Source organism: Camelus dromedarius, chromosome 3 (genome assembly GCF_036321535.1).
Source record: "Camelus dromedarius isolate mCamDro1 chromosome 3, mCamDro1.pat, whole genome shotgun sequence".
NCBI classification, from domain to species: Eukaryota; Metazoa; Chordata; class Mammalia; order Artiodactyla; family Camelidae; genus Camelus; species Camelus dromedarius.
Window position 1 is genome coordinate 116,829,996 of NC_087438.1, and position 19,979 is coordinate 116,849,974.

A 19,979-nucleotide genomic window follows, 5' to 3' on the forward strand; every position below is an offset into this window, starting at 1 on the left:
TCAGAGCTGCAAAGAACATTTCAGGAGAAGCAAAAGCATGGGGAATAGTAATAAGTATGTGGGTTTAAAATACCAGCAGTTTGGGTTAGTGATGTTTTTCTGAGGACAGCCCATTTCGGTTAGGGAAAATAGCGTGCACTGAGTACCTTTATGGCGACCGGGCTTGAAGGCAGCTAAGTGCAGGGTAGTGGTGACCTATTCCAAGGTGACAGTCGTGGAAAGAGGTAAGAGCCTGAGCTCTTGGATCCCGGCAGCTCCTGCCTGGTGGCACAGCACTGTACTTGAAGTCAGCAGACGTGGCATCCTGGTTCTGACCCACTGTGGGATCTTGGAAACATTTGTCTGACTTGTTTGAATGTCAGTGACCTGGTTCAAGAAGATGGTACAGATACCTACCTCTCAGGTTATGTGTCGTGAACAAAACTGTGGTAACAAATGTGAAAACACATTGTCAACTGTAAAGGGTGCTATAGAAATGTAAGACAGGATGATCACAGTGGCCACTAGGGACCTACTGAAATGTTGAGGACACTTTTCTAAAATCTGAAGGACAATAAAATGGGAACGTTAGAGCGGGCACGGGGACTTCTCATTTGGGGTACGTTAAGTGTCAGCAAACTAGTACCGGACATCTCCGATAGGTATGTAGTGCTTTGGTACTTGACGCCTTCTGGGGACTTGAGATGTTTTGACCTTAAATAAACTCCTGTTCCTGAACACCGACTAGCACCAGGCAGCTAGACACTGAATGTCGCAGTTGAGGGGTTAGGCTGTAGTGGCAGGAACAGAAGAGCAAGTAAACAGGAACCCTTTATCAGGGACAGTAAGTCCTTCACTTAAGGAACGTGGAGAGCGTTAGGTTAGACAACAGTGGGGGAGTTTGTAGTTAGGCCGGGGGTGGAGTAAGGGTGGAATTTAGGTAGTCAGAAAGGAGCTGAGTGTGACCAAAGCTGCCAGGTGACGGACAGGAAGGAGCCAGTCACACGAAGGTCCCGGGGAGAGATGTTCTGGAAAGAGGGAACAGCGGGTCCCATCTGCTCATCACGGTGCTCCAGCATCTTGGAGTGGCCAGGAAGCAGCAAGTGTGTAACCGTCCTTAGGATCACTTTAATTATTGTTGTGTGTAGAGAAGAGAATGTGCATGATAAGTTCCTGGCACATGCGGGTGGTCACTAAAAAGTGTTCTTATTATTCCCTTAGTAAAGTAAAGCTTATGGTACTTTTTTGAAAAGCTGCATAATTACATTTAAAATTTCTCTGCTGTTAATTTAAACATAAAATTTTTTTTCTAATTTGGTACTTTATTCATCTATTTTTCCTATCAATAAATGTTTTATCAAATAATCATTAGATTCTGCTAAGCCTTTGTTTACTAAAATGTAGCAGTTTCCACAGTGTTCTGTTGATACTCAGCATGACAGACTCCAACCCTTCTTTTCATGCCGAGTATGTTATTTTAATATTAAAAGCAATATCTGTCCTAAGAAACATTTTAAATTTATAGCACGTATACTTATTAAAGAATATATTTAAATATGTATATTTTAAATTTTATTTTTTATTGAAGTGTAGTCAGTTTGTAATGTTAGGTTCAAGTGTACTGCAAAGCAATTCAGTTATACATATAAAAATGTGTATTTTTTAAAATGTCCTCTTCTTTTGTCGAGGAATGCAAAATGGAATTAGGTATTTTGAAGTTAATTCTTTGTTGAAATCTGCATATAAGTCAGTATTTTGTCTATGAAAATATTTGCTCTGGCTTTCCATGCTCAGTTTACAGAGTCAGAAGCCAACTGAAGATAAAAGATAGACTTGATCTAGAGAGTCTATATGAAATTTTCTCTTTAAATGTTTGGGTTTCCAGGATATGCTTATTTTGTTTTTAAGTCTAATTGCTTTTAAAGTAGGAAATTTAAAAATAATAATAAGGTAGGAAACACAGGTATTTTCTTAGAAAGGGATAAGGGAATCTTTATGCAACTCATTATTAATATTAATTTTAACAGATTACCTCCGAGATTCAACTACGGAGCCATGTTGGTCATTTATCTGGAGCTGCAGGTCTAGGAGAAAAAAATACATTAAATGGACAAATAGAAAGTAAGCACTGTATTTTATAAAAAGTCATTTGACAGAATGTTGATTTAAAACATGGATTTGGATCTATTCTCTCAGCCAAAGAAAATCACCTGTTGAACGTATAGTGAGAAAAAAGAGGAAGAAAGGAAGTAAATTGTATATCTTATCAGGTGTCAGCAACAGATTAAACTAGAATGCTGTTTAAGGAGCTCAGTTGTTAGCTTTCTTTCAAGATGCTCTGTGACCTGAGGACAGCGAGGAAATCAGGAGGAGGGAAGGAGAGAGTGAAGAATGAGAGAGGTAGAGAAGAGGGGAGTAAATGAAGGAAAACGAGGGGGGTCCCTGGCAGGAGGTGGTAATGAATGCAGAATAGTCCTTTAGAAGAAGTAAGAGGAGTGTTTGAAATGAGGTGGGTATGACGTGAGCTGCTTCCAGCACCAAAGCTTGTCCGGGAGGAACAGCAGAATGTTCCACTTCCCCGCCCACTGACCCTTAGGAAGGCGGTGAGGACTGCGGTACCTGCTCACGCAGAGCTGCGTGTGCCTGCCGTGGGTGAGCACAGGCGTGTGTGGTCAGCTGTCAATGTCTGGACCTTCGTGTCATGCAGCGTGCTGCTGCCTTATAGGATGGTGTCTCATAGGCCAACAGAAGAGAGTGGGAAAGAGGAAGAGGGCAGGGTGCGTTCCGGGGAGGGCAGGGGCGCTGGAGCCTGGTGAAGAGTCCACTGAAAAGCCTGCAACTCCCGATGCAGCTTTCGGGGAAGTGTTACAGTGAGACGCGTGCGGCTGGATTTCAGAAGGATTAGTTAAGTCCGAGTCTGCTTCTCTGTATAGACCGGAGTTGCTCACATTTTACTCAGTCACCTGGGGACCCAGTGAAAAGTGCACATTCTGAGCAGTGGGTCTGCGTTTCTAACAAGCTCTCAGGTGATGCCCTTGTTGCTGGTCTTCAGATCATGCTCAGAGGGTAGACTTGTGTTTAGGGGGATCTGGAAAAAGAGCCACTGGGGAGTTAAAGACACAACAGCATCAAGGAAATGCATGATTTTGTTTTTCTTTCTGAGCACGTTCATAGCCAGAGCGAGGCAAAGTGTTGAAGTAGAAATTAGAGATGTAAGATACTGCTGCTAAGCAGAGAGGGAAAAGGAGTGGTGGGCATCATGCGTCCAAAGAATAGAGAAGGGGAAGAATTAAGACCACAGATCTAGGGGTACCTTTGAAGAGGAAAGTGAAAGGAAGGAAGGAGGGAAAAAAGGCCGCAGGTAGGTGATTTTTGAATTGAGGGGAAACTTGAGAGAACTCCTTTTCCATGGCGTCAGTATATTTGCACTGAAGCCAGGTTAGATCACTGCCACTCCAGAGAATACTGGAATCAGGAGGGGGCCTAGAATTGGGGTAAACCACAGCCACTCCTCCTATCAGGCTTCAAAGATACATGTTGAATTGGTATTTGTTATTCAAGTGAGATTAATTTGAATATGAAGCATTGGCTGTGTTGTTGTTGATTTTAATGAGACCTAATGTTTTGATAAGATATTTGTTTCACAATAATCCTTTTAATCATTAGCCTGATTTACCAAACCAATTTTGGAAATAAAAGAAATTAACAGGATTCATTCCATAAATGCTAAAGTTGTTATTTTCAGTGAATACTACACAGGTTTTGAAATATAAAAGACTTTTAATGTCTAATAATTCTGTGGCAATGAAATTTTTTTTTGATCACCAGATTTCAATATTGAAACCTCAGTATACACTCTTTCTTGCATGAGTGGATCAAGAAACTTTGACGGCTAGAGGATCCAAGAACTGTAGGCATACCGGTAGCCCATGTGGGTATGGAAAAAAATGAATATTTTTATGAACGATTATTCTACAAGTGTGTATCCAAGCCGATCAATTCATAACACTTTCTCTGACGAGAAGTGAATTGCACATTCAAATGAACTGCCATCACAACTGTGGACTTCCTAAATCACAGGACGAATTGAAGAGCGTGGTAAATACTTGTAGTCTAATGGTGTCAGTCGCATGGAAGATGTGCTGTTGCGTTTTACCGTCAGCTTTCACATTTGTCTTCTTGGAGCCGTGACTTGTTCCTCTGATTAAAGATCGCTTTTCTCCTCCTCGGGCAGCATGTTCACACTGGTACATGTGCACGTTTCTAGTTTATAAAGTCATGTGAAATATAATCGTACTTTTGAGATCTTACCTGCATGTTTTGTTAAACCTATATTCCTGCTCTTTATTCAGTATCTATAATGGATTCCTATTTCTGCCTTGTTGCTGTCCTAACTGCCCCTGAAAATCAAAACACCGAAACCTAACGTGTTCATTTCCAAAGCAAGCATGAGGATTGCGCTCAGTACTAACTGCATGACTGGATAGTTGGCTTTCATATTTACTTATAATTGATTATGTGTCCCTTTTGGCTTTTAGATGCTACTGAAAAATATCCTCACCTGAAGGTAAAAACTTTTATACTTTTATCTTGAATTTTTTTTTTTTAATGAGGGTACTGGGAATTTAGCCTAGGACCTCATGCACTGCTAAGTAGGCAATCTGCCACTGAGCTAGACCCTCCCCCCTTGAATTATTACTACAGATTGTATCAAATGTACATTATTAATCGGTTTGTTTCAAAAACCATTCAGCCTGCAGTTGGAGTGAAAGATTCTGTTCCTAAAAACACAGGAGCAATGAGGAATTTACAAAGATTCAAATCAGGTAAATTTTGCAATACAAATTTAACTCTGAAATGAAGTACAGTCTTCTTTTTCCTAATTCCTTTTACTTTTTCAAATTTAATTGAAAGATGACATAAGTAAGGCAGATGTTATGATCGGTATCCATGTTTGAAAAATATATATAAGCATAAGAAATAGATTTTTAAAATGTCAGCTTTGACTCGGATGTTTCTATTGATGTTGGGAGACACTAAAGTGCTCAGTTTGGAGTCCCTATACTTCTCGGGGATTCTGAGAGATTGATTATTAGGTTCTAAGATTTTTCCAGTTTTAAAATGCTTAATTGAATTCTGACCTTTACGTTGGGTAAAGCTTCACTTGCTAACATGTCAGTCATATTTCACTTTAATGATTTCATCGAGTGCTATCACATTGCTGATATTTATTTATTTCTGTACTTATTTATTAGTGGAGGTCCTAGGGATTGAACCCAGAACCTTGTACATGCTAAGCATGTGCTCTACCACTTAGCTATTTCCCTAGCCCAAAGATCTTAAGCCAACTGGATGTTTTGATTAGGAGAGTGTGTGTGTGGTGTCTTTGATTATTAAAAATGATGGAAGTTATTAGTCCTACCTTAGTATTTGGTAGACATGATCTTTTCAAAAATAATCCTAAAAGTTTTGGGGTTTAAGATATTTTTTATACTATGAAAAATTATTGAGAATTCTGAAGAACTTTTAAGTGGGTTGTATCTATTGATGTTTAGTATATTAGAAAATGAAACTGAAAGATTTAAAAAACAAGCACACAGAAACATTGCATTAGCCATTAGAGCTATAATGTTATCACATGTCATGTATCTGGAAACCTCCACTGCACACTTAATGGAGAATGAGAATGAAAATAGCGTTCAGTATTATTGTGAAATTAGTTTTGACCTCCTGGACTTCCTAGATGGAGGGAACTTGGGGCTTCAGGGCTTCTCAGATGGCACCTGAGAACTGCTGTTTTAAACAGGGCTCGTGGATGTGAAATCAGTGATATAATCAGAGCTGTATTAATAAGTAATACAATATTTTTTCTGCTCCTATAGTTTTATGTTTTCTTTCCTTACCTGTAGAATTAATGTATTTACAAAAGATTCTCAGTTATCTCCTATAGTAGTGACTACAAGTTATATACTCAAAGTTTTTCTAATAAATACTGTTTATAGAAAGATACTTTTAAGAATTTGTCCTCTGCAGCAGAAGAGCAAAGAGGATAGACATGTAAAGAAATAGTTTAGAGTTCAGCTGGTGAAGACACACTAGAAAAATCTGTGAAGTACCAAGGTAACTCCAAGGAAAGAGATCCCTGTGTCTCTGCAGAAAGAGAGCTGCAATCAAGGAGGACTTCACAGAGCAGGCTGAGTCTTCAAAGAGGAAAAGGAACTTGTCAGAACAATAAAGGGAAACGTTTCAGATAAAGGAAAGATAAAAGCATAAAAAGTAACAGTAATTTTGGGAAGCATGAATAACATTGCTCTTGAAGCTTGGTATGTTGTTAAAAAGGTACTGTTAGGAGGTAGAGAAGGTGACTTTGTATATTTCTACTGTATTTTTAAATTTTGTTTTATTTCTTTGTTTTGTTCATGTCTGGTGAATCAATTTGTGAGTGAAACTTTGAGATGTTTGTATGCCTGTAATCTGGTAACATCTAGTATTTCCCAAATAGTTTGTTGAAATTTTAAATAATTAGAAGTATTTCTTAAAGAAGTAAATATCCAGCTAAAGATTAAGCTTAATTTAAACTGTCAATTGATGAAATGCTTTTTATGTTTTTATAAAGATGATGCCTTTTATCTAGCTGTTCTAAGTAGTGAATTTTAACTAAGCATATTCATTTTTCAGCAGACCTAGACTTAGAAAGCACATCTGAGGAAGAGGAAGAAAGACGTGATGGAAGGGAAAATAACCTCTCACAGGTATGTAAAATTGTAAATTTAAATTTCTTCTTTAATACTGTTTTCTGTGCTTTAATAACAGTTGAAAAGAAATTGCCTTTCAAACTAGACTTTTAGAGTCAATAAATCACTATTTAATATCTAGTTTTTAATAGCATTTTATCTAGTTACAAAACTTAAAGTATTGTTAGGATCTATACTAATTTATAGTTAAATTTTATCCTTGGAATTCAGGCAAAAAACCATCCTGAATATTGTTTTCCTGTAGTTAAAAAAAAATTATAAAAGGTAGAGTGGAGAAACAGAAAATCCTCCTTTGTTGTAGAAACGTTTACTTCAAGATCATTTAGAAACACTACTGATAAAGTTAGCCTTTTGACAGAAATCAGTTCTTTCGAAAAGTGTGTGTGTTTTTGCTCTCATAGAAAGATGGATATCACCTCTGTACACTGAACATATTTTATAACTATGTTGGAGACACTGTGAAATAGCATTATTTATTTGTAGGTCAAAGAGCAGATGAATTCTCTGGATGGCCTCGATGACTTACCTCGGTCACCGGGGACAGCTTCCGAGGATTGCGAGTCGCTTTCCCCTAATTATAAGAACACCCTGAGGCTAATCGAGCGACTTGGCCCGGAGAGTAAAGGTAGGACCCCCGTGTGACTACACAGCCTTTCTAAGTGTCTCGCGGCAACGTGTGCACACCTAGTGCCGCCCAGGGAGCGCGGCTCCGTTACAGTCCGCTGCGTCTCAGGAACCTGCGCTGTGTTAAAGCAGAAGCAGACGTGTTGTGCGCTGCCAGCCAGGGGCTGTGGCCGTTCCCTCTCCCTGTGCTTTCTGTTGACTCTGGGGCTCCTACGCCTTCACCCAAGGTCAGGGTATCACTACTTCCCTCCTAGAACACTGAAATCACCTCAGGACTTTCTTCTCCGCCGTTCCACCTCCTGGGACCTTGGTCTACACCGCAACCAAGATTACTAGACAGTTTTTAAAATTCAGGTCTTTGTTACCTCCTTGCCTAAAATCCAGCTCCTGCCACTCGTAGCTCCATGGTTAAAGGCCACAGTCCTCTGGCTTCGTCTTGTTTCCTTTTTTTACCCTTCTTTCCACATGAATTTTAGAATCAGCTTTTCAATGTAAAAAAAAAAAAAAAAGTCTGCTAGTGTCCTGGAAATGAGATGTAGATTATGTTGAATCTGTAGATTAATTTGGGGAGAATTGACTTCTTAACAATATGGAATTTTTAACATTGAACAAAATTTATTACTCGATTTATATAGGTCTTCCTTGATTTTCTCAGCAAGATTTTAGAATTTTTAGTGTCTGGGTGTTTTTGTCTTTTTTGAGTTTACCTGTATTTCTTATTTTTCAGTGAGGTTATAAGTAGCATATTTTTATTTATTTGTCTTTAAACAATATATTTTAAATTTTAGTTTCTGATGATAGAAATACAGTTGTTTTGTGTATACTGACTCTGTGCCCTCCAACCTGGCTGAACCCATTTGTTAGTTCTAGTAGTGTTTTTATGGATTCTCTCAGATTTTCTACATAACGAGAGGTAGTCAAACTTTTTCTTCTTTAAATTACTGTGTTACTAAGGATAGTTCACATTTAAGACTTGCAGCCAATAAATACATTCTCTCACAGCTAATCAGCTCTGTCACCGTTGCAACAAGAGTAGCCGTAGACAATACACAAGTTAATGGACGTGGCTGTATTTCAGTAAAAGTTTATTTACCAAAGCAAGCAACCCAGCCCACAAGTTGGAGTTAGCTGACTTGCACCATGTAGTCATATTCCCCGCTGATTAGCAGACACTTTTACCTCTTCATTTCCCATCCAGATGCCTTTTGTTTCTTTATTTTGCCTGATTGCACAGGCTCCTGTACAGTGCTGAATAGAAGGAGTAAGAGAAGCCACTCCTGTCCGGTTCCTCACCTTCTGGGAAAAGCATTCCGTTTTTCACCATTGTGTATGATACCAGCTGTCGGCTTAGCACGGATCTTTTTCATAGTGAAGACGTTCCCTTGGTTCCCAGTTTGCTGAAAGTTTTTGTCAGGAATAGATGTTGAGGTTTGGCAAGTGCCTCTTTTTATCCACTGACACGATCATATGGTTTCTTTTTTAGTTTGTTAATATGATGAATAACATTGATTTTTACTTGTTAAAACAGCCCTGCATTCTTGGGATACACCCGACTTGGTCACGATGAATTATCCTGCATTGTTGGATTTAATTTGCTAATGTTTTGTTTAGAAATTTTACCTCCATTTTCACGACATTAGTTTTCTTTCTTGTAATGTCTTTGTCTGGTTTTGGATTCAGGGTAATGTGAGTTTTATAGAATGAGGACATATTTCTTCCTCTTCGTTTTTTGAGGAGAATTTGTGTAGAATCGGTATTAAATTTTCCTAAAATATTTGGAAGAATTCACCAGTGTAACCATTGGGACTGGAATTTTCTTTGTCATAAGGTCTTTAAATAGGACTTTTGTTTTGCTTTTTAAGATGTAGGGCTTTTTAGCTTATTTGTTCTTTCTTAATTGAGCTTTTGTAATTCCTCTCTTTCAAGGAATTTTACCCACTTCATCTGAATTGTCAAATTTATTTGCATAATGTTCATAATATTACTTTGTCATTCTTTTAATATCTGCAGAGCTTAGAAGAATGTGTTCCACGTTATAGATGCTCAATATCCATTTGTTCAATGTATGGATGAATGAATGTGAAAATGCACAGTCCTTTATACACAAAAATTATTCATATGTTTTGTTTCTATTTTTGTTTTCTTCCTAATGCAGATTCTGATAGGTTATTGAAAATTCAGGATCCAGTTGATTCATTCAGATCAATAGAACTTAAAGAATCTGACTGCACACGACTTAGAGGAAAACTTAAAGAAATGGAAAAGAAGGTGAACTGGCTACACACAGAGCTGCTGAAAACAAGAGAAGCAAAATCACAGTTAAAACTTCAAAATATGGAGTGGGAACGAGAGCTCCGCCAAATGAGGTACTGAATTTCTTGGTTTTAAAGAAATATTTGAACTCTATATTTACTTTAATACTGTAGGTATGTAGGAGAAGTCATAATTGCTAACTTCCCTTTTGGGATTTTACAGGGAAGAAAATTTCATTAATATTGTGGAATGTGAGACTCTTGGAAATAACACAGCAATATATATATATATATATCTCCTCATTCTACATTTCTTTAAAAAAATTCTTTGATCTTTATCTCTCAATTGTTCTCCAGAAAGTTTGTATTACTTTACATTCCCACTTGCAGAATTATGAAATGACCATTTTTCTCAAGGCAGAAACTTTCAAAAAAGGTTTATGCAGTTTGATTGTTAACATATGAATGGATGGACTAAAAAGTAAAGTGGAAAGTGATTACTGGTTAGTTTATTCAGCATCGCTCTCATACAGAGATAAGATTAGTTCAAACGTCTATGCTGAAAGCGTGGATTACTCTTTATTTTTTAATTACTTACTATGGATCCTGCCTTGTACCAAAAGGGATTTAAAAATGATTTACTAAATAAATAATATTCAACAAGGTAAGTTCAAGTATTGCAAAAGAAGAAACAAAGTGTAGGGCATCAGGGAGTAGACTCCCCAGCCTCGCCTTGGATTATGCTAATTAGCGGGTCTGTGTTCTGGAAAAGATGCCTGCGGATGTTACCTTCCGCTGGAGATCATGTAGGAGTCCCTGTAATACTTCAGGAAGTTGAAATTTTATCTCTCATGAACTTATAAACTTGTTTCTAAATAGCAACTTCTCTTTTAACTAGTAACTAATTTCTCTGTCCCAATGAAGGAGTAACTTATGACTATGTGGGGAAAAGAGGGTAATTTTCAATTCAAACCTTAGTGAATAATTGCAAAATTTCTTTCCTACACTATTGACCAGAGTTACTCTTGATTGAAACTCAGTAGCATTTTGTCTTTTCATTGTTCCTTTTCAAACGTGTGTGTGTGTGTGTGTGTGTGTGTCTGTGTGTATCTTTATGAAGAGATTGAACTGAGGAATTTAAAATGTGAGACTTAGAAATGAAAAAAAAATTGAGAACATAGAAATTCCATTAGGGTAATAAATCAGCTTGTGAAGAACCAGATCATAAAATGAACTTTTTATTTTCTAACAAAATAAATTTTAAGGTAAGCATATTTCACTGCAGATTCACATTAGAACAAGAAACAAAGAAGAAGAAAAATGCTTATACATTATATGAAAAACCTGAGGATGATTTAAAAAGAAAAGAGAAACAAGACAATGAGCAAGTTTTCCTGAAGCAACAGATTGAAAGCCCTGCCCGAGCACTAGAATGCAAACCGAAGGGCATAAGGAATAAACCAAATCAGGTAAATTATTCTTAACGTGAAAGTTTCATATCTCTAACACTGTTTCATCAATATTATTTATAATATTCTTTTGAATGAATCTATATTTTCATTTAAAACAAATAAAAGTTATCTCATCCTAGATATGAACTATGACATTTAGAGCTTAATTTACTAATTTCTTTTTTGTTCTTGGCATCTAACAGATGCTCTGTGTCTTTTCTGAATGAAGGAATGGAAGTTAAGTTGAGCTTAATCATTAACATAAGGATTGACAGTTTTGGTCCGTTCAACAAAATAACAAGTCTAATTCAAATCCATGTGTTAATTTTGGCTTTTTGAAGTTAAAATCCAGGTTAAATCGCCTTGAGACTATGATGGAACTGGTTAAATGCCTTATAAAGAAATTTTCTTTCACTGGGATTTCAAAATTTGTGGATACTGACAGGCATATGCAGAATAGATAAGCAAGATTATACTGTATAGCACAGGGAAATATATGCAAGATCTTGTGGTAGCTCACAACAAAAAACAGTCACAATGAATATATATATGTTCATGTACAACTGAAAACTTGTGCTCTACACTGGAATGTGACACAACATTGTTAAATGACTATAACTCAATTTCAAAAGTGTTAAAAAAGTTTTTCTTTCATGATACTACATCCCTTGTGTTTTTGCTCTGTGATAAATTTAGCTGTCATGTATATTAGAATTTGAGTTATTTATATGCATTAAAGGTCCCTGTGCTTAAAAAGGCTACTTCTTTTTAACAGGTTTAAAAAAATGTTTTAAAGATTCCCCTCCTAAGTTTTTTTTTGTCTTTTTTTCATGGTATAAAACCCAAAACCTAATGTAATATGTCTCCAGGTTTTAGAAGAGCGAAATGACGCTCAGAGACAACGTTCTCGAGTGCAGAATGCCAGAGTAATACAAGATGACATCCTGGCCCATCATCTTTCCCAACAAAAGGAGGCAGAAAAGGCTACTAAGAAAATGAATGCTGAGGTATTTTCTTTAGTCATCTTCAAACGTGTGTGTATGAATTTGTATACTTACATAGTTTAAAAACCAATACTGTAGGTACAGAAAGTATAGAGGGTTTTAAAAGCCTATATATGTAAATATATTTTCTGGAGGTTTCATTTCCGGTCCTTTGGATAAAGCAGTATTTTGAATTCAAGTCCACTTGCCGGCAACAGTGATGTAGTGACATTCACAATGGCCTCATCCAAGGAGAGGCTGTTAATATTGCCCATAGGAATTGATGAACTTTCCATTATCTCAAAACTGTTGCTCCTAACGGCAGGCATTCTAGTTTCTGGCAGTGATCTCACTCCTTTGATAGACGAATGGAGAGGTAACTTTATCATTTCCACTGATTTTAAGGAAGGAAAAGCGTAGCCAGTTCAGAAACCGTAGTTTGGGTGTCATTCTCCTACGTGTGATGAAAAGGAACGCCCTGCTCCATGTGGTATCCGATTTCAGTACAAGGAGATTTCGAATATAGTGATAGATATGCCGTAATCTGTACTGAGTGATAATTTATTGATCAGTATTTTATTTTTAATAAAACAGTTCACTGTATTTCCCTGCTATTTCACATCCATTACTGTTATAAACACCATGAAGAAGAAATCAAAATTATTGCAGAAGCAAATAGTCTCCTGATTTTCTAAGAAGAGCTCTGTTAATTTGACCTTCTTGACCTATAGTGTGTTCACCATTAGGGAAGTACAAGGCTTCCGTTGTGTTTATGTATTTATCCTAGAGAAGTAGCGTTGGTTTGGTGTAAGTGTCAGAGTCAGAAGCCCTGGGGGAAACCCTGCAGCTTGCTTGTGTTTCCAACCCTTTATTCCAGAATTGTCACAGCTAAATGAGTTAACTGATGTTTGTAGATGTGCTTGGAACAGTGCTTAGATTTATCATTTATCCGTAGACGTAATTCTTATAACTCGCTCTAAAAATGTTAGAAAGGGAGAATATTTATGGAATATTCTCAGGAAAGAAGTTTTTAGGAAACCTAACCTGTCCCAATTTATACAGAGCTAAGGCTCTTACTTTGGGGGTAGCTGTAAAGGTAAGATGTCAGATATAATTTTTAAGTGTAGTCAGATTTATTCATTTTTTTAAGCCTTTTGGGTTTGTTGTATTTTTTTAAGCCTTTTGGGTTTGTTGTATTTCAGAGAAAGAAAGGCCTTTCCGATTCTGAGCTTCTTAAACATCCTTTTGTGGTTTCTTTTTTACTTTCATGGATTCACTGTCTTTCATTAAATTTTTGAACTTTGGGGGATTTCTGGTTGTTTAAAGTTTGAGATTTGTATCCACCTTAAGTTTTTCCAGTTGGATACCCAGTTACTGCAAAGTTTTTGTTGTATAAACTTAGAGATTAGTCTTTCACTTCAAAGGAAATTATGATATGTCAGTTTATTGCGTACAGTTCAAAGAGTAAGAGATGAGGGGTTTCACTTACAGGACACAATGGATTTTGAGCTGTCTGACCCAAAAGATAGCAGCAAGGTGCTTCCTCAGCAACTTCCTGAAGCTGAACGTCAATTCCGTGGCCCAGAAATTGAGCTCCATCCCAGGAGAGATGCTCTTAGACCAACGACGTTGGTATTAGAATGCGTGCATAGGGACCGAGGCCAAGCCCAGCGTTCAAACAAGGAAACTGAACCCTTGTCTCAGAGCAAACAAGGGGAATACAGCAAATACTTTGGAAAGCAGGCGTTCTTGAAGGAGACAATATGTAAACTACAGAGTGAAAACACGTTGCTTCGACAGCGACTGGAAGTTGCTCAAAATGAAGGCAGAAGTGAAGAGACAATACTTAATATCCCACAGCTGTTTCTGGATCACATGGGAAAACTTGAAGCCATGAGCAGACGAGTTCTGACGCTGGAGGAAGGAAACAAGGAGTTAATCGATGAATGCAGATGTTTAAAGCACAGACTGTGTCAGTATGAAACGGACAGAGCAGAAATGGAAGTAAGTACCCAGAAAGGGAACCAATTTTCAGACTTCCTCAAAGAAAATTCAAAGTAGTATCTGATGAAAGCTGAACGTTGAAACTAGTTGAATATGAGAAATGTGCGGGCTATAAATATATACACTGTAAAGCAGCCTAAAGGCATTTCTTGTATCCAGCAGACAAAAATTAGACCTGAGAGGTGCTTTACTTTGAGTAATGATGCCGTGTCACCTGAAATTCTAAGAGATTAAGCTATAAGTTGTTGACAGATACAGGCAGGTCTTAGTAATTTATACTGCCCAAATCATTTTAATCTTTCTGTCACCACATTTTAGTATCGTGAAGCAGATAAATGAAATGCTCAGAACTAAAATGAGTATTTTGAAATTAAGATTCAGTTGTGTGAACAAAAAAAGTAAACAAAAAAAAAAAAAAGAGAGAGAGAGAGAGAGAAAGAGAGAAAAGATTCAATTGTGTGGATTACCTTGACAGTTAAATCCAGATTTCCCTGATGAACTGATGTGTAAATGCTTTATCTTGCAGTACTTTTCCTTCAGTAGCTTTTCATACATTGTTCGTTGATATAACTTTATTTTTATTCATGTCAATTGGAATTAAATTTAGAAATATTTCCATCTCAAATCACATATTGTTATGACCTCTCCACTCCTTAAAGGCATCTACTTTTCATTCAGTCATAATTTGGGACAAATGTAAATTTTAACAAAACTCTGTTTGACTTAGTCTCCCCTGTTCTATTTATAGTTTACTTTGAACATTTTTTCAAATAATGTGCTCACAGTTCTCATTGCAAGGCTGAGTTACTGTCATTTGGCTCTAAGTTTGTCCAGTACAGAGGAACTGGAGTGCTCTGTGATGTTCGAGTTTGGCACTGGGGTCCCATTTTCAGACTGAGGAGGAGCAGCCAGAGTCCTGAGTGGCAGGAAGGGAGTGAGTGGGAGGGGTGGGGGGAGCCGTAGGAGCTGCAGTCCAGGAGGCAGGGGAGGCCAGGTTGTCTCGGGTCCCCAAAGGCCATTGGAATAACCCCTTTTTTATTGTGAGATAGGAGTCTATTGGAAGGCTTTAAACACCAGATTGAATATGTGAAGAACTCTGAACTTAAGCCTCTAATGAGAAAGTGGGAGAATGTTCCACAGTGTGGAACTTACCACCACTCATCCCACCCACACACCCCTTTCTGTTTGAGACTTTAGTGGGGGTAAAGCTTGGCCACTTCCTGGGAGGAGCAGGGAATGGCTGGTGGGGCTGCATCCATCGTCTAAGTTAACTTACTGTCGGTAAGGCAGGAGGGTCACACCTTCTGTGTCTTTAATGGAACTCAGTAAACAGGAATGTGTGCCTATGAGGAAAAGGAGGCGAATTGATGTCTGTGGGGATAGTTCTCAACGTCCATTTGTTGGAGTTATATATTATTAATGTAACTTAATGATAAGATGACTTAAAATTCAGTAACAGAGTTATCTCTTTAGGCCCATATCAGACAGCTTCAACAAGAAGTGACTGACACCCGAAAGAGAGTGTCCATGTTGGAAGCGTCCCTGGAGGTGACAGCACATCATAAGACTAATTCAGAAAACAAGAGACGGGATGGAGAGAGGAAGTCACATCAAACTGCGAATCCAGTACGTATGAAATTCAGCACGTCGGCCGTGAGTGTGCAGCCCAGAGTGTTGCAGGACACTAGCTTTTCAGGGACAGCTTTCTTTTGCATCTTCATTATAATTTCACTTTTATTATCTTTATAATGCACTTGTTTCTTAAACTTGGACTTTCATTCTGCCATTCTTTATTTTTTTCTTATAATACTTACCCTTAGAGAAGTTGAGATTTATACCTCTTTCCTCACAGAAGTTAACTTTTGTTTCCTATTAAACAGTATTTTTTAGTGATCTCTCACCACAATGAGGCAAGCTAGGTCAAATCAGAGGATAATGTTTCATGGAATGTTCCAGAAAATTGTCATGTCTCATCTTCACTTTTGTGAATGGGTATCGAATCTGTGTGTATTTATTTCATGGATTTCAGAATGCCTTGTGCAGAAAGGTCATTATACAAACCAGTTGAAGTTAGGCATTGCCTTCATTTTCTCTTCATTTTAGAGATGTTGTCAATGCACGGAGAAATTCAGATCACATCTGTACACCCAAAATAGAGAATTAAGACAATTGGCTAGATCCTGCCTCTGGGTTTTTTTTTTTTTTTAACTTTGTTCAAATATAATTCACATATTATAAGGGGATTGCATAACTCAAGTGGTAGAGTGCATGCTTAGCATACACAAGGTCCTGGGTTCGATCCCCTGTACCTCCTCTAAAAATAAATAATTAAAACTTAATTACTTCCCTCCAACAAAAAAGAAAAAATTCACGTATCATATAATTCGCCCATTTCGGATGCATAGTTAGTATCTCCTAGTATATTCAGAGATGTGCAGCTGTCACCACAATCAATTTTAGAACATTCCCATCACCCCAAGAAGAAAGCCTGCATCCCTTGGCCATCACCCCCAGCACCGTAGCCCCCCATCCCCTGGCAACCACCAGTCTGATTTCTGTCTCTATAGATGTGCCTGCTCTGGGTGTTTCCCAGGAATGGAATCACATGCTGTGTGGTCCTTCATGATTAGCTTTTTTCATTTGACAAAACATCTTCAAGTTTCATCCATGTTACAGTGCTTGTCAGTGTTTCCATTTCTGTTTATTGTCGAACAGTACTCGGTTGTGGGGCTAAACCTTTTACCCATCCATCAGTTGATGGACCTTTGGGTTGCCTCTGCTTTTTGGCTATTGCTAATAATGCTGCTGTGAACATTTCTGTCCAAGTTTGGATGTAAACATGTTTCCATTTCTTTGGGGAACAGACTTAAGAATGGAAATGCTGTCGTATGGGTCATATGGTAACTCTGTTTAACCTTCTGAGGACCTGCCATACTGTTTTCCAGAGTGGCTGCACCATCTAACATTTTTATCCAAAGTGTATAATTCTCCCAATTTCTATGCATTCCTGTCACCTCTGGCCACCAGCTCTCCTGCTAGGTGTGAGCTGGCATCTCATTGTGGCTTTGATTTGCATTTTCCTGATGACTAAGAATGTTGGGGATCTTTTCATGTGCTTATCCGTTTGTGTATCTTTTTGAAGACCTGTCTGTTTAGGTTTTTGCCCATTTTCAAATTGGGTTGTCTTTTTATGATTGAATTGTCAGAGTTCTTTTTGTATCCTGGGTGCAAGCCTTTGATCAGATGTAAGATTTTCAAGTATTTCCTCCTGTTCAGGAGCTTGCCTTCTTACCTTCTTGATGGTGTCCTTTGAAGAGTAGAAGTTTTTAATATTGATGAAGTTCAGTTAATCTATTTCTGTCTTTTACTTTCCTAAGAAACAAGTGCCAGATCCAGTCATGAAGACACACCCCTGTGTTTTCTTCTAAGAATTTTGTAGTTTTAGCTTTTTCATTTTGAGTTGATTTTTTATATATTGTATGAAGTAGAGGTCGAATTTTGTTCTTTTGCTTGTGGATATCCAGTTGTCCCAGTACCATTTGTTAAAAAGACTATTATTGTCTCATTCAGTTATTTGACACTCGTATTGAAAATCAATTGACCGTAAATGTGAGGGTTTCTTTTAGATTCTCAGTGGTGATGCATTGATCTATGTCTGTCCTATGCCAGTACCAATTCAGATGTTCTGAGAACCCTTTCCGAGTCTTCTTGCATATTTCCAGTTGTTTTACATAATAATAAAAAGTCAGTGTCACGGAATGTCTGTAACTCTACTTCTGTGGAGATTTGCTGCTTCGTGAAGGGGCCTGTGGCCAGCTTATGCCTTGCTGACTCTGTGACATGACAGAAAGTAGGCTTGCAAAGGTAAAGTCCATCCCTTCCCCCCCATTCAGACCTTTAGTTTCTCACCCAGTGCCTCCCACTTCACTCCAGTTTCCATCAAATCATGGTCACGGGGTCTGCTGACTCAGTCTGCAATATACTTCATTATGTTGCATTCATTATAATTCATAGACTCATCCATAGATTTCACTATCTAGAGGCAAAATGTTAAGCCTGGGAAAGATTAAATCAACCTTCCTCTTTGGAAACCTCTCTAATCCATCATCTTGCCGTTCACGATGAAGTCCTCTTTTGGCTTGGTTCTTGTGTGCAACACTGGTGCCGATCTTGTTCTTGGTGTACATCCTGTATCCTCAGCTCCCTGTGTCTACCTCCTTTTACTTAAAAGGAGAGGTGCCTAGCTGTATTCTATAGCTTAATGCATAATTAATGAAATAAATATTTCATCCCATCCAAGGAAAATTTTCCAAGAGTACAGCTGTTAAAAATTAGATAATATTCAATCAGTTTATCAGAAACAGATAACAGATTAGTAATTTGAATTTCAAAAGTTCAAAGTCAATCTCTGATATGGAGAAGCATTGTGCTACAACATGAAGCTGAGACAATCTTACCTTCCCTTACCAACAAGCTTTTAAGTAAGGTAAAGGAAAAATTGTATTTAATTTAAATACTGTGAAAGGACACTACATTTATGGTTCCATAATATTTTATTTTGTCTCTGAGGAAAGGAAAATGAAGAGTGAGTGCTAGATTAATATGTTCTCAAACTGCCTGTCTCTTAGAATTTCAGTTAATTGAAATGAGGTAAAAAGGCTGATTTTGGTAAACTGACTCTTTCTATTTGTTTTTCAATTATTAGACTTCAAATCCTGTGTCTCCTTGCTCACCAGTCTTCCTTAACCTCAAAGTTGAGGGGAAACTGTGAAATACATGCCTGTTTGTAAGGAGCTGTAATTGGAGGAACGCTAAAGTATCTTCCCTCTCGCTAGTTCTGAGGTCTTTCTTTCAGTTATCTGCTGCTTCTCATCAGCACTTTGTCATTAATAAGTTAATCTCAACGTTTGTTACACTCCAGTTTCTAGGAGACCAATTTCTAGTATATTCAAGTTACATTTCTTACTGTCTTTTTTCATCCACTTTTCTGCTTATCTGTTTTTGCCTAACAAACTCCCCAAAGTTCAGTGGCTTAAATAAACATTTATTTTGTTCACAACCTGCACTTAGGAAAAGTGTGGCCAAGACAGCTGGCCTCTATTCCTCTCAGCTTCAGGTGGGGCAGCTCGAAGTCGGGGGGCTGGAATCACGTGAAGGTTCATCCATTGATTTCTGATGGTTTATGTGGGTGGTGGGCTGTGGCTTAGGTGGGGCCGGCAGGTGGACCCCCTCCCCTGGAACACGTAAGCTGTCTCTGTGGCCTGAGCTTGCCCACCTGAGACTGGGTTCCAGGATTAAGAGCGAGGCAGAAGCTGAATTGCCTTTTCAAACCGAGCCCTGCAGTTCACTCGGTGTGACTTTCACTGTTTTCTGTTCATTAGGAGCAAGTCACTTAAGGTTGGCCCTTATTCTACCTTTTTTATGGCATTAATTTTGAAAATTTATGGAGACACTCAAAAACCAGCATAATCTACTCACTAGCCACAATGTTTTCTTACTGCTTCCACACGAGAAATCCACTTATCCCCACTCAGTCCCCAAGCAGGTCTCGGTCGCTGTGGTGTTAGGCTCAGGCTCCAGTGCAGGGCCTTACTTTCCAATCTTCACCAGGTCCAGGTGAGGCTGAGGTTCCTGGGCGTGGTGGTTCTGGAGTACAGCCCTTGGGTTCACTCCCCTCAGTGCTGAGGCTTGAGGATAAGGAGACACGGGTTATTCGCCGCCACACACCCGACATTCTGCTGAACTGCTAAGGACTCCCTCTCTCACAGCTGGAAGATTGGAGGCACACTGGCTCGTAGCAGTTCTGAAGTGCAGCCTGATGCTGCCGGCTCTTTGATTAGGACTTATTCCTAACCCTGGGGGGGGGTTCTCCTTCGCCGCCCTCTCTGAGCTCTTGGTTATGTCCCTTTCAAGAGCAGTGACCTGCGTTTG

The 19,979-nt window shown here is 38.4% G+C and overlaps 1 protein-coding gene across 5 annotated transcripts in view; it reads left to right on the forward strand.

The window, feature by feature from the left end:
- LOC135321030 (ankyrin repeat domain-containing protein 26-like) overlaps positions 1-19,979 on the forward strand; it is a 36,988-nt gene that overhangs the window by 5,820 nt on the left and 11,189 nt on the right. For 2 of the 5 annotated variants that reach the window (XM_064484590.1, XM_064484594.1), the window contains exons 5-10: positions 2,007-2,100; positions 9,514-9,724; positions 10,896-11,079; positions 11,931-12,068; positions 13,536-14,048; positions 15,522-15,674. In XM_064484590.1, the coding sequence (XP_064340660.1) occupies positions 2,007-2,100; positions 9,514-9,724; positions 10,896-11,079; positions 11,931-12,068; positions 13,536-14,048; positions 15,522-15,674 (1,293 nt within the window). Of the gene's footprint in view, positions 1-2,006; positions 2,101-3,838; positions 4,078-4,517; positions 4,547-4,732; positions 4,806-6,657; positions 6,732-7,217; positions 7,360-9,513; positions 9,725-10,895; positions 11,080-11,930; positions 12,069-13,535; positions 14,049-15,521; positions 15,675-19,979 lie in introns of those variants that run through there. The other 3 variants (XM_064484592.1, XM_064484591.1, XM_064484593.1) reach the window with 3 other exon arrangements.